At 44.9% G+C, this 15,716-nt stretch overlaps 1 protein-coding gene across 1 annotated transcript; it reads right to left on the reverse strand.

Moving 5' to 3' along the window:
- Positions 1-1,536: 1,536 nt before the first annotated feature.
- On the reverse strand, positions 1,537-12,394 carry PSMC6 (proteasome 26S subunit, ATPase 6). Its single transcript, XM_059474740.1, has 14 exons — positions 12,268-12,394; positions 11,269-11,348; positions 11,040-11,079; positions 10,648-10,700; positions 8,764-8,831; positions 8,250-8,364; positions 7,649-7,736; positions 6,381-6,442; positions 6,179-6,302; positions 5,991-6,052; positions 4,935-5,055; positions 4,765-4,845; positions 2,549-2,620; positions 1,537-2,038 (listed from the first exon to the last, which is right to left on the reverse strand). The coding sequence occupies exons 1-14, from the start codon at positions 12,392-12,394 to the stop codon at positions 1,920-1,922; spliced, it is 1,212 nt and encodes a 403-aa protein (XP_059330723.1). The 3' UTR covers positions 1,537-1,919.
- Positions 12,395-15,716: the final 3,322 nt, after the last annotated feature.

Below are 15,716 nucleotides of genomic sequence, written 5' to 3' on the forward strand. Positions count from 1 at the left end.
TAACTGTTCTACATCTTAAACCATCTGTTTGATCTGTGATGGGAAAGGAAATAAAAGTACAGCTGTTAAAATTGCCAGGGAGATGCTGTGTGTTTCCTGGGAAGTCAAGAGCTAATCTAATGTACTTGTCTGTCAGCTGAGCAGGCCCAGAGTAATCCAATTAGGATAATTAGAAGTAGCCAGAAGTACAATTTAGTGCATTGCTGCTCCAGTCCAACAGTCAGGTGAGCTGCACAGTGCAGTGGGTCTGTGTGCACCCCTTGGGGTGGAAAATCAAAATAAAAGTAAAGCAGATGCCCTTAAAACCACCACCACCTTCTTTACTTATTGCAATAAATAAACACCAGCTCAGGTAAATCCTGTTTCCAGAATTCAGCAGCAAGTGAGTGAGCCCAGGTGGGCAAGGAGGCCAAGAGCACGTGGTTGGTACAGGCACGGTGTGGCCACAGGAGCAGGGCAGTGCCTGTCCCCTGTGCTGGCACTGCTGAGGCACCTCCAGCCCTGGGGACAGCTCTGGGCCCCTCAAGGGAAGGGAATAGAGCTGGGGAAGGGTCTGCAGAATCCCTGAGGAGCTGGGAAGGGAATGGAGAATCCCTGAGGAGCTGGGCAGGGGCTGCAGAATCCCTGAGGAGCTGGGCAGGGGCTGCAGAATCCCTGAGGAGCTGGGCAGGGGCTGCAGAATCCCTGAGGAGCTGGGAAGGAGCTGCAGAATCCCTGAGGGAGCTGGGCAGGAGCTGCAGAATCCCTGAGGAGCTGGGCAGGGGCTGCAGAATCCCTGAGGAGCTGGGAAGGAGCTGCAGAATCCCTGAGGGAGCTGGGCAGGAGCTGCAGAATCCCTGAGGGAGCCGGGCAGGAGCTGCAGAATCCCTGAGGGAGCCGGGCAGGGGCTGCAGAATCCCTGAGGAGCTGGGCAGGGGCTGCAGAATCCCTGAGGAGCTGGGCAGGGGCTGCAGAATCCCTGAGGAGCTGGGCAGGGGCTGCAGAATCCCTGAGGAGCTGGGCAGGGGCTGCAGAATCCCTGAGGAGCTGGGCAGGGGCTGCAGAATCCCTGAGGAGCTGGGCAGGGGCTGCAGAATCCCTGAGGAGCTGGGCAGGGGCTGCAGAATCCCTGAGGAGCTGGGCAGGGGCTGCAGAATCCCTGAGGAGCTGGGCAGGGGCTGCAGAATCCCTGAGGAGCTGGGCAGGGGCTCACCTGGAGCAAAGGAGGCTCAGGGGCCCCTGTGGCTCTGCACAGCTCCTGCCAGGAGGGCACGGCCAGGGAGGTTGGGCTCTGCTCCAGGGAACAGGGACAGGAGGAGAGAAAATGACCCCAAATTGCACCAGGGGAGGTTTAGATTGGATAATAAAGAAAATCTCTTCATGGAAAGGATTGTCCAGACCCCACCAGTCCCTTCTCTCTCCGAGGGTTAGGCTGCCTCTGTTTGGTATAGGACACACAGGACTCCAATCCTTACACCAGAGAAAAGTTGCTCCTCCAACTCAGAAGACACAAAATTCACCTCTCTGTGAGAGCTACACACAAAATCCACCATGATAAACAGATTTAAACAGGTTTTATTCATAAACTGTTTGGGGAAAGGAGATTTACTGATATACAAAAAGTCAAGAAATGAACTGACTTTCTTCTGTTTGTGAATCCCTTCAGGCATGTTTATAAATTCCCACCATAATTGCTAAGAGAACAACACATCTCCACACATTTTTACTGAGCCTGGGCTGTAATGAACATTGCATTTCAGAATTGTACAGAAAACACACTCCTGTAGCCAACTTGCAACTAGCATTCCCAAAATTACTAGCTACATGCTACACAAACACCTTACAATGATAATCAAGAGGTACATTATTTCTCTCCTTTTTTTTTTTATGCATTAACCCAGTAGGATGTGTACAATCAAATCACAAATTCTATGGTTAATTTACACAGGTTTGTAGTCAAGCTTGGACTCCAGCTTCTTGGAATCAGCCACTTTCCTGACAGCTTTCATGAAATCTTCCTGAACTACGAAGTCATGATCAGCACGGATCGCAAACATCCCTGGGAGGAGGATTTAACAGTGTGAGGAGACACAACATGAAGTTTCACTCAAATTCAAATGAAAACTGATCCAGGTTTCTACATGACATTCCCATATCTTGGATGTTGGGAAGAGGAGGGAATTCACCTTTCTGAACTATGGGAGTGGTAAAAAGAAAACTTGTTTAAACTCTGAGTGTGCATTTTCTCAGCTTGCCCGTGCAGGCAAACCCCAAATGCACAAAAAGCATAAAATAACATCAGCTCTGCAGGCACATGGGTACCAAGAACCCTGAATTCTCTCCAAAAAGGAGAAAAATGGGTTCAATCCCTGTTTCTGGAATGCATCTGGTTCTAATGAGACAGTGGGACACATCAGGATCAGCCAACAAGTGGCTGGCTCAGATCAGCTCAAGTGAAATGTTCCAGCAGAACATCTCTGAGCTGCTGGGTTTAATCCACAGAGGAACAGCTCCAAGATTGAGCATTATCCAAGATTTAGCAGATCCAAATGAAGAGTTAAGGAATTACCTGCTTCAGTACAGACGTTTCTCAAGTCTGCTCCGTTGAAGCCGTCTGAAAGCTTCACGATTGCTTCATAATCTGTGCACAAAACAGCAGCACCCGTCAGGAATAAATCACCCTGCCCCTAGGGATGCCAATAAAATACACATCCAGCTACCAAACTTGGGTTTCAGTGCAAACAGAGCTGCCCACTGGGCTGATAAATTAACTGGAATCAGCCCTTCCATTAAAACAGGAATGTGTGGCAGCCAAAAGCTCATGTTATATAATTAATTCCCAAAGTTACCAACTTGTGGTTACAGAATCAACATGAAGTGCAAAAGCTCCATCAAGGCAATGTTCTTATCACTGAAATGCTGTAAAAGCCCAGAAAGCTTCTCTCCAAGTGGTCATAACTCAGTCCCTTTCCACTGCCAACACTCCACCTACTAAAGGCACTTAGTATCTTAATATATTAAGCCTGATGTTTTATGCACATATATTTACTAAGAGAGTGGCCATGGTTATAATTCAGTGGAAATCAATTTCTAAACCACTGCTGAGCCTCCAGCAAGTTCTGATTTTTGCAAGGCTGCTTATTACAATTATTAACTCCCTGGAAAACTTTTCAGTTTCCTTTCTGTATAAAATTCAAAACATTTGAATGGAATGTTTTTATCTCAAGAATCCTAAAGCTCCTAAAGAGGAGTAATTCTTCAGCTGTATTTTGATTTCATGTAGTATAATGTCAAATAAAAATTTATTTTCATAATTGGAAAGTTAAAAAATGTAAGTGAAGGGAATGAACAAGGTTGAACAGTGCAAGGTTTGTGAGTTTAGGGTTTTCAGCAGACACCAGAATTGAAGCAGGAGAATCTCATGCTGGAACCTGAGTAAATCCTTCTCATTGGATTTTAATCCAATTTTCACCTCACCCTGCTGCTAAGTTCAGGCCTTCCTTGTGCATTATCAAAGCTGACCATCACAGTCTTTCCACATCACGTGCAGGAATTCAGCAAGGACCTGACACCTCAGCTTGCTGAATGGCAGAAGGAATGATCCCACTGCAGTGCCAAAGACATGAGAACAGGATGAAGGAGAACATTCCAGAATCCCACAATGGTTTGGGCTGGAAGAGACCTTCAAGACCATCTCATTCCAACCCCTGCCATGGCCAGGGGCAGCTTTCACTTTCTCCAAGCCTCATCCAGCCTGGCCTGGAACACTTCCAGGGATGCAGGGGCAGCCACAGCTTCTCTGGGAAAACCAAGCCAGGGCCTCCCTGTCCTCTCAGGGAAGAGTTTTTTCCCACTACCCCATCTCTCCCTGCCCTCTGGCATGGGAAGCCATTCCCCCTCGTGCTGTCACTCCACGCTTTTTAAGAAGTTTCTCTCCAAGAACTTTACCTCAGGCTCATGATTTGCTCTGGAGCTCCTTCTCTCCTTCTCTCCTGAGCCTGCAGCCACGTGCAGCTTGAAGCCAGCAGTGCTGCTAAGAAAAGCAGTGGCCAGGCCTGGCCCACCCCCAGCTCCCTGCTGCTGTCCCTGAGCTGCAGCTGTTGATGCAGCCAGATGGTGCCTGGGATCAGCTCCAGGGGCTGCAGAATCGCTGCTGTCAGCACACAGGGGGTGGGGGTGGCCCTGCTGCACTCCCAGGCAGCCAGCCCTGCTTTAAAGGCAGAGCCCAGCCCCAGCTCCTCCAGGAGAGCTGGAGGAATCACTGTGAAAGCAGCACTCTGGGCAGCTCAGAGTGACACAGACCTTAAATAAACCCTCCCCATTTTATCCCATTATTCTCCCCTTACATTCCTGAGAGAATGCTCCACACCACTACCAGACAAGTTTTGCTTATGCCATCTCCAAACTCCAAGGTTTCCCCCTGACTTTTAAAGATTACTGCTTTCAGACTCTTTCATTAGCAATATTTCTTTCATTGAGGGTGAATGAAAACACTTTACTTGCACTAAGCCATTTCATTAGAAACAGGAAACTCCCTGATGAGAACCTTGTTGATTTTCCAGTTTCCAGCTGGGCTCAAGGGTTTATATTCAGTTTTTCCTTTTCAAAGACTTAACAACAGTTTAATCAGGATGCATTTAAAAAATAAACCAAGCAGAATTCCAAGAGGGGAAGTTGTGTGGGCAGTGTAAAGGTGGGAATACAGTCAGAATCACTGTAACAACTCACCCTCTTCCCATCCCTACCAACAGCAGCAGCAATGACACCCAGGGAACTTCTACTCACCTATCTCACCATGTTTAGTGATAGGACCTGCATGAATCTTCAAAATATCTAATCTGGCTTGTTCATTTGGTAGGTCGATATCTAGAAAGAATGAGAGCTTCAGTCAAAGCAGAACCCCCCAATTCCCAGGGGTTCCATCCTCCCTGCAGCCACTGGGAACACAAACTCACGGATTTTTCTGTCCAGCCTTCCGGGCCGCAGCAGGGCAGGGTCCAGGGTGTCAGGTCTGTTGGTAGCCATGATCATTTTAACTCTGTGCAGAGTGTCAAATCCATCCATCTGATTCAACAACTAACAGGGAACAGAATTCTGGTTTTAAACAACCCCAAATCTTCCCACTCTGATTTGTTTTCCTGCCTAAGTATTCTTCACCAAGATGAAAAGCTCTGAAGTAAAAAAAGAATCCTACAAGGCCTTGAGCTCCCTGAGTATTCCATCCCAAGCCATGAAGAGCTTTGCCCACAGAAAAGGACATTGAGCAAAGCCGAGCTCAAAATGTGAAACACTTGACTAAAACAATGAGGCAAAGAAAATACTGCAAGGACTGAAGGAGCCAATGGCTGCCTGACACATTTGGATTGTAGTGCACCAAGGCCAGGACATTCCAATTAGACTTGAAGAACAGCCTCTGGAATACTAATCCACACACAGGAAGGCATTTCATTGTGAACACTCAAAGCACTTGCTCTTTGATCACAGTGATTTAATTCTCTATGGAAGGCAGACACATTCTTTTGAACCAGGCAAACTGTTTGCAAACACAGGCTAAGCAAGGTTCCCATTAGCTTCAGAATTTCTAATTGTCACCAGTGGTTTTAATATTCTCTTCACACAACCCAGTTTATCAAAGCAGTGAATACAGAAACAAAGAAATACAAGTGCTCCTCCTGGCTTTGAAAATCCAACTGCAACAGTTCAAAAATGTTACAGACTAAAAGAGACGGAAAGGGGGGTCCTGCGAACCTTCAAACATGCAGAGAGCAACAGTAAGCAAAAGAAGATATCCCAAATAATTTCAGCAATTTAAAAATATTCAATTGGTCTCCACATTGAACTCATGGCTGAGTTACCAGGATGCGCAGCTGCCTTTTGTAAAAGCAGCACTTAGTTCACTTCTAGTTTACTAACCCAGAAAAGGCTCTGCAAAGCTAGATCCCAGGTAACAATTCCCACCTGTGCTGTTATTTAATGTGGCTGTGCAGCCACAGTCAGGAATTGACACTCACCTCCATCAGAGTCCTCTGAATTTCTCTATCAGCTGATGTGCCCTCGGAAAAGCGGCGCCCACCTGCAGCACACCAAACCCATCAGTTCTGCTACTTGATTTTTGCCCTTTAAATGGGGGGAATTGGCTTTACAGCTGACTCCAGCCTTAAAAGGAGAGCCCAGCCACCCCCCAGGCCAGGAGCCTTACCAATAGCATCGATCTCATCCATGAAAATGATGCAGGGCTGGTGATCTCTGGCATAATTGAACATCTCTCTGATCAGCCGAGCGCTCTCGCCGATGTATTTGTCCACTATGGAACTGGACACCACCTTGGGAAGGACACACGAGGATGAGGAGGATGAAGAGCAAACAGAGCCCAAGGGGGTGGGGGCAGAGCCATTACACACCTTGAGGAAGTTGCAATCCAGCTGGCTGGCAACTGCTCTGGCCAAAAGGGTTTTTCCTGTGCCTGGATAGACGAGAGATTGAAGCTGTTTAATTACTGACTCAACAATGCCTGCCAGTGACTTAGGAAGGAGGGAAAGAAGGGAAAGGGGAAAGAAAGGGAAAGGGGGGAAAAAGGGAAAGGGGGAAAAAAGGGAAAGGGGGAAAAAAGGGAAAGGGGGAAAAAAGGGAAAGGGGGAAAAAAAAGGGAAAGGGGGAAAAAAGGGAAAGGGGGGAAAAAGGGAAAGGGGGAAAAAAGGGAAAGGGGGAAAAAAAAGGGAAAGGGGGAAAAAAGGGAAAGGGGGAAAAAAGGGAAAGGGGGGGAAAAAAGGGAAAGGGGGAAAAAAGGGAAAGGGGGAAAAAAAGGGAAAGGGGGAAAAAAAGAGAAAGAGGGGAAAAAAGGGAAAGGGGGAAAAAAGGGAAAGGGGGAAAAAAGGGAAAGGGGGAAAAAAGGGAAAGGGGGGAAAAGGGAAAGGGGGGAAAAGGGAAAGGGGGGAAAGGGAGAGGGGGGAAAAGGGAGAGGGGGAAAAGGGAGAGGGGGGAAAAGGGAGAGGGGGGAAAAAGGGAAAGGGGGGAAAAGGGAGAGGGGGGAAAAGGGAAAGGGGGGAAAAAGGGAAAGGGAAGAAAAAGGGAATGGGGAGAAAAAGGGAAAGGGAAGAAAAAGGGAAAGGGAAGAAAAAGGGAAAGGGAAGAAAAAGGGAAAGGGAAGAAAAAGGGAAAGGGAAGAAAAAGGGAAAGGGAAGAAAAAGGGAATGGGGAGAAAAAGGGAAAGGCGAAAAAAGGGAAAGGGGGAAAAAGAGAAAGGGGAAAAAAGGGAAAGGGAAGGAAAAGAGAAAGGCGGGGGGAAGAGAAAGGGGAAAAATGGAAAGGGGAAAAAAGGGAAAGGGAAAGGAAGAGGGAGAAAAAAGGAGAAAGGAAAAGAAAAAGGAAAAATGGAAAGGAAAATGAAAAAAAAGGAAAAAAGGGAAAGAAAAAAGGGAAAGACCAAAGATGAGATGAGAGAGAAGAGAGAGAGAGAAGACAGAAAGAAGAGAGAAGAGAGAGAGGAGAAAGGAAAAAGAGGGAAAGGAAAAAAGAAAAAAGAGAAAGGAAAAAGAAAAGAAAGAAAATAGAAAAATGAAAAAGAAAAAAGGAAAGGAAAAACTAAAAAGGAAAAGAAGTAGAAACAAAGAGGGCTCTTGCCAGTCTGAAAACAACAAGCAAACACTTGCTGCCCTTTGCAGAGACTCACCAGGGGGGCCGTAGAGCAGGCAGCCTTTGGGAGGGATAATTCCCACACGCTGGAACAATTCTGGGTTTGTCAGTGGCAGTTCAATGACCTGTGAAGGCACACACAACAACCTGAGCCTCTGAGGTTTAAAACAGTTAATGATGCACATGCCAGCCTGTTTTTTACCTAGCTGCATTATTTATTGGCAGCATTTTTGTGTGAGAAACAGTTTAATAAAAAAATGAGAGATCCTATGCACCAACCCACTCCCTTGCCTTGGCTCTGCAATTGCTGCTTCCTCTCAATGCTTTTTGCTCAAATCACATCCCTACTGTCCTAATTCCATTTCCCAGAGCAATCCTGATAGTTTTTGAGCAAAATTCCAGTCTGCTTTGCTGACCCTGCCACTTCAACTTCAAGGCACTCCCACAGCCTAAAGGGTCCTGGATCCTTTAAACCCTCTTCCCTAAAGGATCATCCTCACTTTATTCCAAGCACTTGCAATGAAACATGAAAAGCACTGATCTGAGAGGACCCTTGAACAGCCCCAAGGTGGTTTTGCCCTGCAGAGCTTCACTGAGAGCATGGACAGGATCTGATGGGGGTTTGGGGCACTGGGTACCTCCCGTAACTCTCGGATTTGCTCCGACAGGCCTCCGATCTCCGAGTAGGAAACATCTCCTGGGTCCTCGTGAGACATGTTGTACACCAGTGGATCCACTTCCCTGGGCAGGTATCTGGAAAAACAAGAGTTCAGAGGAGATCTTTTTATCGTGTAGACACATTTATACATTCATAAAGTTATTCCCATGAATTGTACAGCAATATGAATATTATTTCTTCTCTTCCCACCTCATGTGCTGAAAAAAACAGAAAAAACCCCAAACCTAGCAAACCTTTTAAAGATTTAAACCACATCCTAAAACATGGCTCAAAATACTGTAATTATTTTTCTAAAAAACAACCAATTACTTTTTAAATCATTTAAAACAGACACACAAGTCTTCCCTCAAAATAACTATCCTTACTTAAGCATTGCTTTGCAGAAAATGCTTACAAAATATTACAAAAGTGATAATTCAAGCCCTTGTGTAATGTTTTCCCCCCTTTTTATTACAAGAAGAGCAGAATCTTACCTCATAATAGTCAGAGTGGTCATGTCCAGAGCAACTCTTGTCCCTGGCTTCAGCTTACTCTTGTCAAGCTAGTCCCAAAAAAAGGAATTCTGTTAGGACCCCACTCCAACACAATCCCTGATTTTAGCCAAAATCTTCACTGGAGTTTGCACTCCTTGCTCCATCACACACAAAAACAAGGCTACAGTGACACACCAAGCAGTCACTAACTTACCTGCACCTCTTTTAAAACAAAGACTGTTTTCTAGCCCATCATTAATTTTTAATTTTACTGCTGTCAACCTGTGGCATCTAATCCTGCCCTCTGCTCCACACAGGAACAGCTGGTTCAGAATAACTAAACAACCCTCCCAGAAAGTTCAACATTTTCCTGTGTCACTACTTCCCCTCTTTGAAGTCAGCTGTTCAATTATTATCTTTCACCTTGGATGCCTCCTCTCCTGCCTCAGCAGTTTTTGTCTGCTTACTTCATTTTTATGGGATTTTTAAACACATTCCTACTCAATTTTGATGGAATTAAAAGAGGATTTTGACAACTCTTTTCCAGGACTGCTGGAAGTTTCCCATTGTCCCTGCTGGGAAATATATATAATTTATAAGGTCCCTTGCCATGAGGGTCCTTGACCCTCTGGAAGGATTTAGGATCAAGCTGTCCCCCCCCCTAACTGGAGTCACAACTAAGGCCTCTTTCCAGCTTCCTTATCCAAAGAACTTCATCACAGCTTGGAATTTTCTCAGATTCAACTCTGCCCAAGAGACTGAAGTTATTTTGCAGTGAGAAGAAAACAAAGAGAAACCACTTGACCTTCTCAGCTAATGCACTTGAGATAGGGAAGTGATTTTGCTCCCACTTAAACAGCCTTGCTCTCCTCCCTCCTGAGCAGCAGCAGCTCAGCCAGGAGGGCTTTGATCAAAAACTCGTCCTTCTAGTCCAGGAGAAACTGTTTGTCTTTGATATTTTGACATTTTGAAAACAATCAAGGGTTTTTTGTTTGGTTGTTTGGGTTTTTTTTTTAGCCTCTGGTAGCAAATCAAGGATCTTTTAAGATAAAAGAGTGTTTTTAGTGAAGAATAAACTCCAAAGTGCTGGTTCATCCAAGGACAACCAATCCCTTAGGATTCAGTTCTGTTTCAACACAGAACATCAAGATTACCTCACATGCCCCAGAGTGGAATTAATTTTACTTATGTCCCAAAATTCTGCAATGAACATCAGTTTCTCTCCAGAAAGAGGAAAAAAATAAAGATATGGATGAAGACAATGGCTTTAGGCAGACAGAGAGTAGGTTTAGGTGGGATTTTGGGAAGGAATTCCTGGCTGTGAGGGTGGTGAGGCCCTGGCACAGGGTGCCCAGAGCAGCTGTGGCTGCCCCTGGATCCCTGGCAGTGCCCAAGGCCAGGCTGCACAGGGCTGGGAGCAGCCTGGGATGGTGGAAGGTGTCCTGCCATGGCAGGTGTGGGATGGGATCAACTTTGGTCCCTTCCAACCCAAACCATTCCATGATTAAGATATAGAGTGAAATAACATTAAATCTAAAACTCAGCAGTATGACAGCAACAGTCACAGCACAGCAACTGTGAAATTACACAATCAGTTTTCATAATAATTAATTTTCAGAGAGTGCAAAATCAGGCTGAAGGGCAGAGTTTTGACTCAATAAAAATCACAAAACACATGCAAGGTCCTGGGAATGCTGTGGGTTGTTTTGTCTTCACCAAAAGTTACACTGCTACCACTACAAAGGGAGAGGGGAGCAGGGTAAAATAGTGGTGTGCACATTAAAGAAGGAAAAAACCACTCCACTAAGGACCCAGTGGATGAAAAGCAATGCTAATATCCCACAGAAAGCAAATTTTTAATGAATATTCACAGAGATCAATTACCTGACGGCGACAGCCAACCACGTATCTTGGTCCATTTGTAGCCTTCACAATGACTGGAGAAAGAAAATTAGAGAAAAAACCCAAATTTACTCAATTTACCCTCTGAACTGTGATTCTGAATTAACCAAAATGCTTTTTGCCAATAATCTGATCACCAACACTTTAATTCTTTATTTCTCTGTAACTTTAACAAGATTTAAACTTTAAAAGATTATTATTTTGTGGCTGCCCCATCCCTGAAGTGTTCCATGCCAGGTTGGACAGGACTTGGAGCAGCCTGGGATAGTGGGAGGTTGGAATGAGATGTTCTTTAAGGTCTCTTCCAACCCAAATCATCCCATGGTTCCATGATTTTCACAATCTCAGAGAATATAAGAATTCAGTGTACTCACACTTCTCCTCTGTCAGCTGTTTAAGAACCTCACCAACAATCTGTAAAAGAGGAAATACAGCATCAGCCTCAAGGGAAATTAACACTGCAGGACTCAGACACCCTGAACCATCCCTGAGCCATCAATTCCTGCTTGTTTTACCTGCACTGTTCCCACTTTTCTGACACTAAATAAAAATGGATCTAAGGGTTATATCAACAGGCAGCACTAGCTCGTTTCCCTCACGTACCTGCCCAACACTCTGCAAGGCCTTGAGATCATTTTCTGATTTCTCATACTGCTTGGTGAGTTCCTTCAGCTGTTCCCTTACTAGAAAAGGAAAGAAACACAGGATTTTGGTCACCTTCAACCCCACAAGAGCACAGGACCAGACCCTTTTCCAACAGCAAAGCTGCAGGTAGAGTGAGACTGGGAAACCAGTAAGGACCCTTGAGATAATGTGGAGAAGGGAATGGAGCTGGGGAAGGGTTTGGAGCACGAGGAGAGGCTGAGGGAGCTGGGATGGGGCTGGAGAATCCCTGAAGGAGCTGGGCAGGGGCTGCAGAATCCCTGAGGAGCTGGGCAGGGGCTGCAGAATCCCTGAGGAGCTGGGCAGGGGCTGCAGAATCCCTGAGGAGCTGGGCAGGGCTCACCTGGAGCAAAGGAGGCTCAGAGGCCCTTGTGGCTCTGCACAGCTCCTGCCAGGAGGGCACAGCCGAGGGGGCCGGGCTCTGCTCCAGGGAACAGGGACAGGACAAGGGGAAACAGCCACAAGCTGCTCCAGGGTAAGTTTAAATTGGATATTTGCAAGAGTCCGTGTCTATTTAGTGCAATACAACAGATATTAGGGAAAATTTCTTCTCGGAAAGGGTGGTCAGTCACTGGGGAAAGGCTGCCGAGGAAGATAGCGGAGTCTCCATCCCTGCAGGTGCCCAAGGAACGAGACTTGGCACTCAGTGCTCTGCTCCATTAACAAGGAGGTGACAGCCACAGGCTGGTGTCGCTGATCCCACAGATCTTTCCAAACCGAGATGACTCCGTGATTCCGTGACCCTCCGGAGCCCTCCCAAGGGTACCGGGACCCAGCGGAGGCACCGGCAGCGCCCAGCCCCGTCCGCCCCCTGGCCGGGCCAGGCCCATGACGAAGCGCGGGCAGCGCCGCGGCCGCCGCGCTCCCTCTCGGGGCTCCTCGGGGAGCTCACAGACGCCCCCCCGCCATCCCCTCACGGCCCGCCGTGCCCGCACTCACACTCCTTGAGGCGGCCGTCGATCTCCTTGTGCTCCAGCAGCTTCTTGCGGTAATCCTGCAGCGCCTTGTCCCTGGGGTCCGCCATGATGAGCAGCCGCCGCTCATAGGGAATGCCGGGAAGGGCCATGGCGGCGGCGCCGGCCCTCAGCGCCGCGCAGCGCCCCCTGCCGCCGCGGAGGACTGCGGCTATCGCGACAGGTGGCTGCTGTCGTGAGGCGCCGCGAGTGTCACGAGCAGCGGCTGCGATGGGACCGGGCTGTGCCAGGCTCAGAGCGTGGGGTCAAGGGCGGCCGCGGAGTGTGGGCAGGGGAGGTGCTGGGAGACCTCATGGAGCTCCAGCAGTCATGGAATGGTTTGGGTTGGAAGGGACCCTAAAGTCCGTCCCATCTCCTGCTGTGGGCAGTTTGTGGGGCGTTCCTGATACAAACGAGAGCAGGCTCCCGGTACTAAAGTGATTTCAGTATTTATTATGAAAAAAAGAAAGGCATAAAGCAAGGGGGCCCGGGCCAAGCAGGAGCGTTCCCTCAAGGATGGAGCAGCGCTGGCGCTGCTCAGCAGCGATGGTACCGATGATGTCCTCGATGTCCTGGCACAATTCAGTGGGTCAAAAGCCCCTTTTTATCCCGTTTTTTGTCCCTTTGGATTGGTTTCTTTTTAGATCCTTCATTTAAGGCGCTTGATTGCCCATTACAGTTCTGTCTAGGCTGGCTCGTGCTGCGCTTGCTTTACTGAGCTGTGCTATGGTACCCTGAGTACCTGATTTCTCATAACTCCCCTTTTAACCCCGTTTACAATATAATAACCAAATGAACAGTACGTGCTTAACCATCTACCAACTATTTTACACAGTTTCTAAGCTATTTTTAACAATTCCCAAGGCAGACCAACAGCTGCTGTGGGCTGGAAAAGCTCACAGAGCCTCACTGGGGGTATCAGAGCAGGACAGGGAGAGAGGGCAATGGCCAGGAGAGCAAGGAGGGGTGAGCAAGAGCTGAGCTCTGCAGAGAATAAAGTCACCAATAAAGTGACCAATGCCAGCACTGCCAGCTGGGAATGAGGGCTGGGAGGGACAAAAAGTCACCTTTGTCCACCTGGGCAAGAAAATGGACCTGGCTCTAAGTACAAGAAAAGCTATCTCCTGTCACAGGATCATGGAATGGTTTGGGTTGGAAGGGACCTTAAATCCCATCCCATTCCAGCCCTGCCATGGCAGGAACACCTTCCACCAGCCCAGAGTGCTCCAAGCCCTGTCCAGCCTGGCCTTGGACACTGCCAGCATGGGGCAGCCCACAAAATAATAAGGTTTTGTAATTTAAATCTGCTTAATGATTTTGAGGAGCAAAGAATTAAATTATTGGTGATCAGATTATTGGCAGAAAACCACACTGGATAGTTCTGAACCACAACTCAGAGGGTGAATGAAGTAAATTTGTTTTTTCTCTAATTTTCTCTCTCCAGTCATTGTGAAGGCAAAAAATGAACCGTGATACAAATGGACCAAATGCTTGGCTGTCACTGTCAGGTAATTAATATGTGTGAATATTCATTAAAGGTGGCTTTGGTCTGGATTATTAGCATTGCTTTTCATCCTTAGTGAAATTTTTTTTTTCTGTAAAGTGAACATCCCTGTTTTATATTGGCACCTTCTCCTCTGTCCCTTTGTAGCTGTAAATTCGTGGTGGAGACAAAACATCCCACAACACACTGGGGACATTGCATGTGTTTTATTATTTTTAATAACAAAAATTTGGATCTGATCTTCATCTGTCAGCCCATGGGGCTGGGGGGCTGCACCCCAAATTCCCCCAAAGAGTGGGGCCAGGAGCACTGCCAGCCCCATGTCCCTCCAGTGCCACTGTGTGACTGAAAAATTGACAGGTAATATTGGCTTGTGCATTTATGTATTAGATTTTGCATGTTGTTAGTGATTATAAGTAAATAGTAATAATAATAATAATAATAATAATAATAATAATAATAGTAGTAGTAGTAGTAGTAGTAGTAGTAGTAGTAGTAGTAGTGGTAGTAGTAATGTTAAAAGTATAAATTATAACTCTTTATTATTAGATAGATAATATCTATCTAATAATAGATATTATATAATATCTATTAATATAATAGAACAGAAATATAATATTTATGTATCACTTATGGAAATAATGGTGTGATGAATGTATTGTACTATATGTGAAAAGGCTTTTGTGTAACTAAAACTGTGTAAGGCCATCCAGTAATCAACCTGTCCAGGTGATAACCATGGCACAAACCAGAGCAGAGAGTACCGTGTTAAATTTAATTTAATTTAATACTAAATCCTTATCAGAGGATGTGAAACAGCAGGATGGAGACACGAGAGGAAATGAAACACATTGACCTGAAACACAGGATGTCAGTGCAGATGACCCGGAGTGTGAAGAAGTCAAACAAAGGAGTTTCCAAAGCATCAGAAAGTCAGAAAGAATGTTTGAATAATGCATGAGACACATGAATATTCATGTACCTCAGCACGTAACAGGATAAAGGTAACACTGGCTGTACACACCGGAGTGTTCTTTGGCTGCTGGCCAGGAGCACACCAGCACTGGAAATCTTGTCCTTTTAGCATGCAAGAAATAGATTTGTAGAAAATTTTTAAACCTGATCGAAGGTTTTTATATAGTAAGTATTTGTATATAAATTTTAAGGTAAGAAATATTAATTTAGAAATGTTATGGAATAGGAGAGATATTGTTAAGATAGAAGTAGAAAGAAGTTTTAAAGGACAACCTTACAAAAAAAATTAAGTACTTTAGAAAAACTGAACTATGAAAGATACATTGTATTAAGACCCACAAAAAGTAATGCTGAGTGATAAGCTTTAAAACATTTACAGTATGGTGTGGCCAAAACTGATAAGTCATGAAACGCTTATAGTGTATTACAGAGTGTAATTAAGAAATATACACTACAATATATGTATAATATAACATAGCATAATATAATATGTACATTATATACATGTATAATAATACACATCTATTCTATTCTATTCTATTCTATTCTATTCTATTCTATTCTATTCTATTCTATTCTATTCTATTCTTATATATAGTAATAAATAGGATGGAATAGAATAGAATATGACATAATATGTACATTATGATATACATATAATAATGCACATATATGATATATAATATATTGCATATATTATATTATATTATATTATATTATATTATATTATATTATATTATGTTACTATATATAATATAATATAATATAATGTAATGTAATGTAATGTAATGTAATATAATATAATATAAGTACATTATATATACATATAATAATACACATTATATATTACATATAATATATATTACATATATTACATAATATATATTACATATATTACATAATATATATTACATATATTATATTATATTATATTATATTATATTATATTATATTAT

Source organism: Ammospiza nelsoni, chromosome 6, assembly GCF_027579445.1.
Source record: "Ammospiza nelsoni isolate bAmmNel1 chromosome 6, bAmmNel1.pri, whole genome shotgun sequence".
Lineage (NCBI taxonomy): Eukaryota > Metazoa > Chordata > Aves > Passeriformes > Passerellidae > Ammospiza > Ammospiza nelsoni.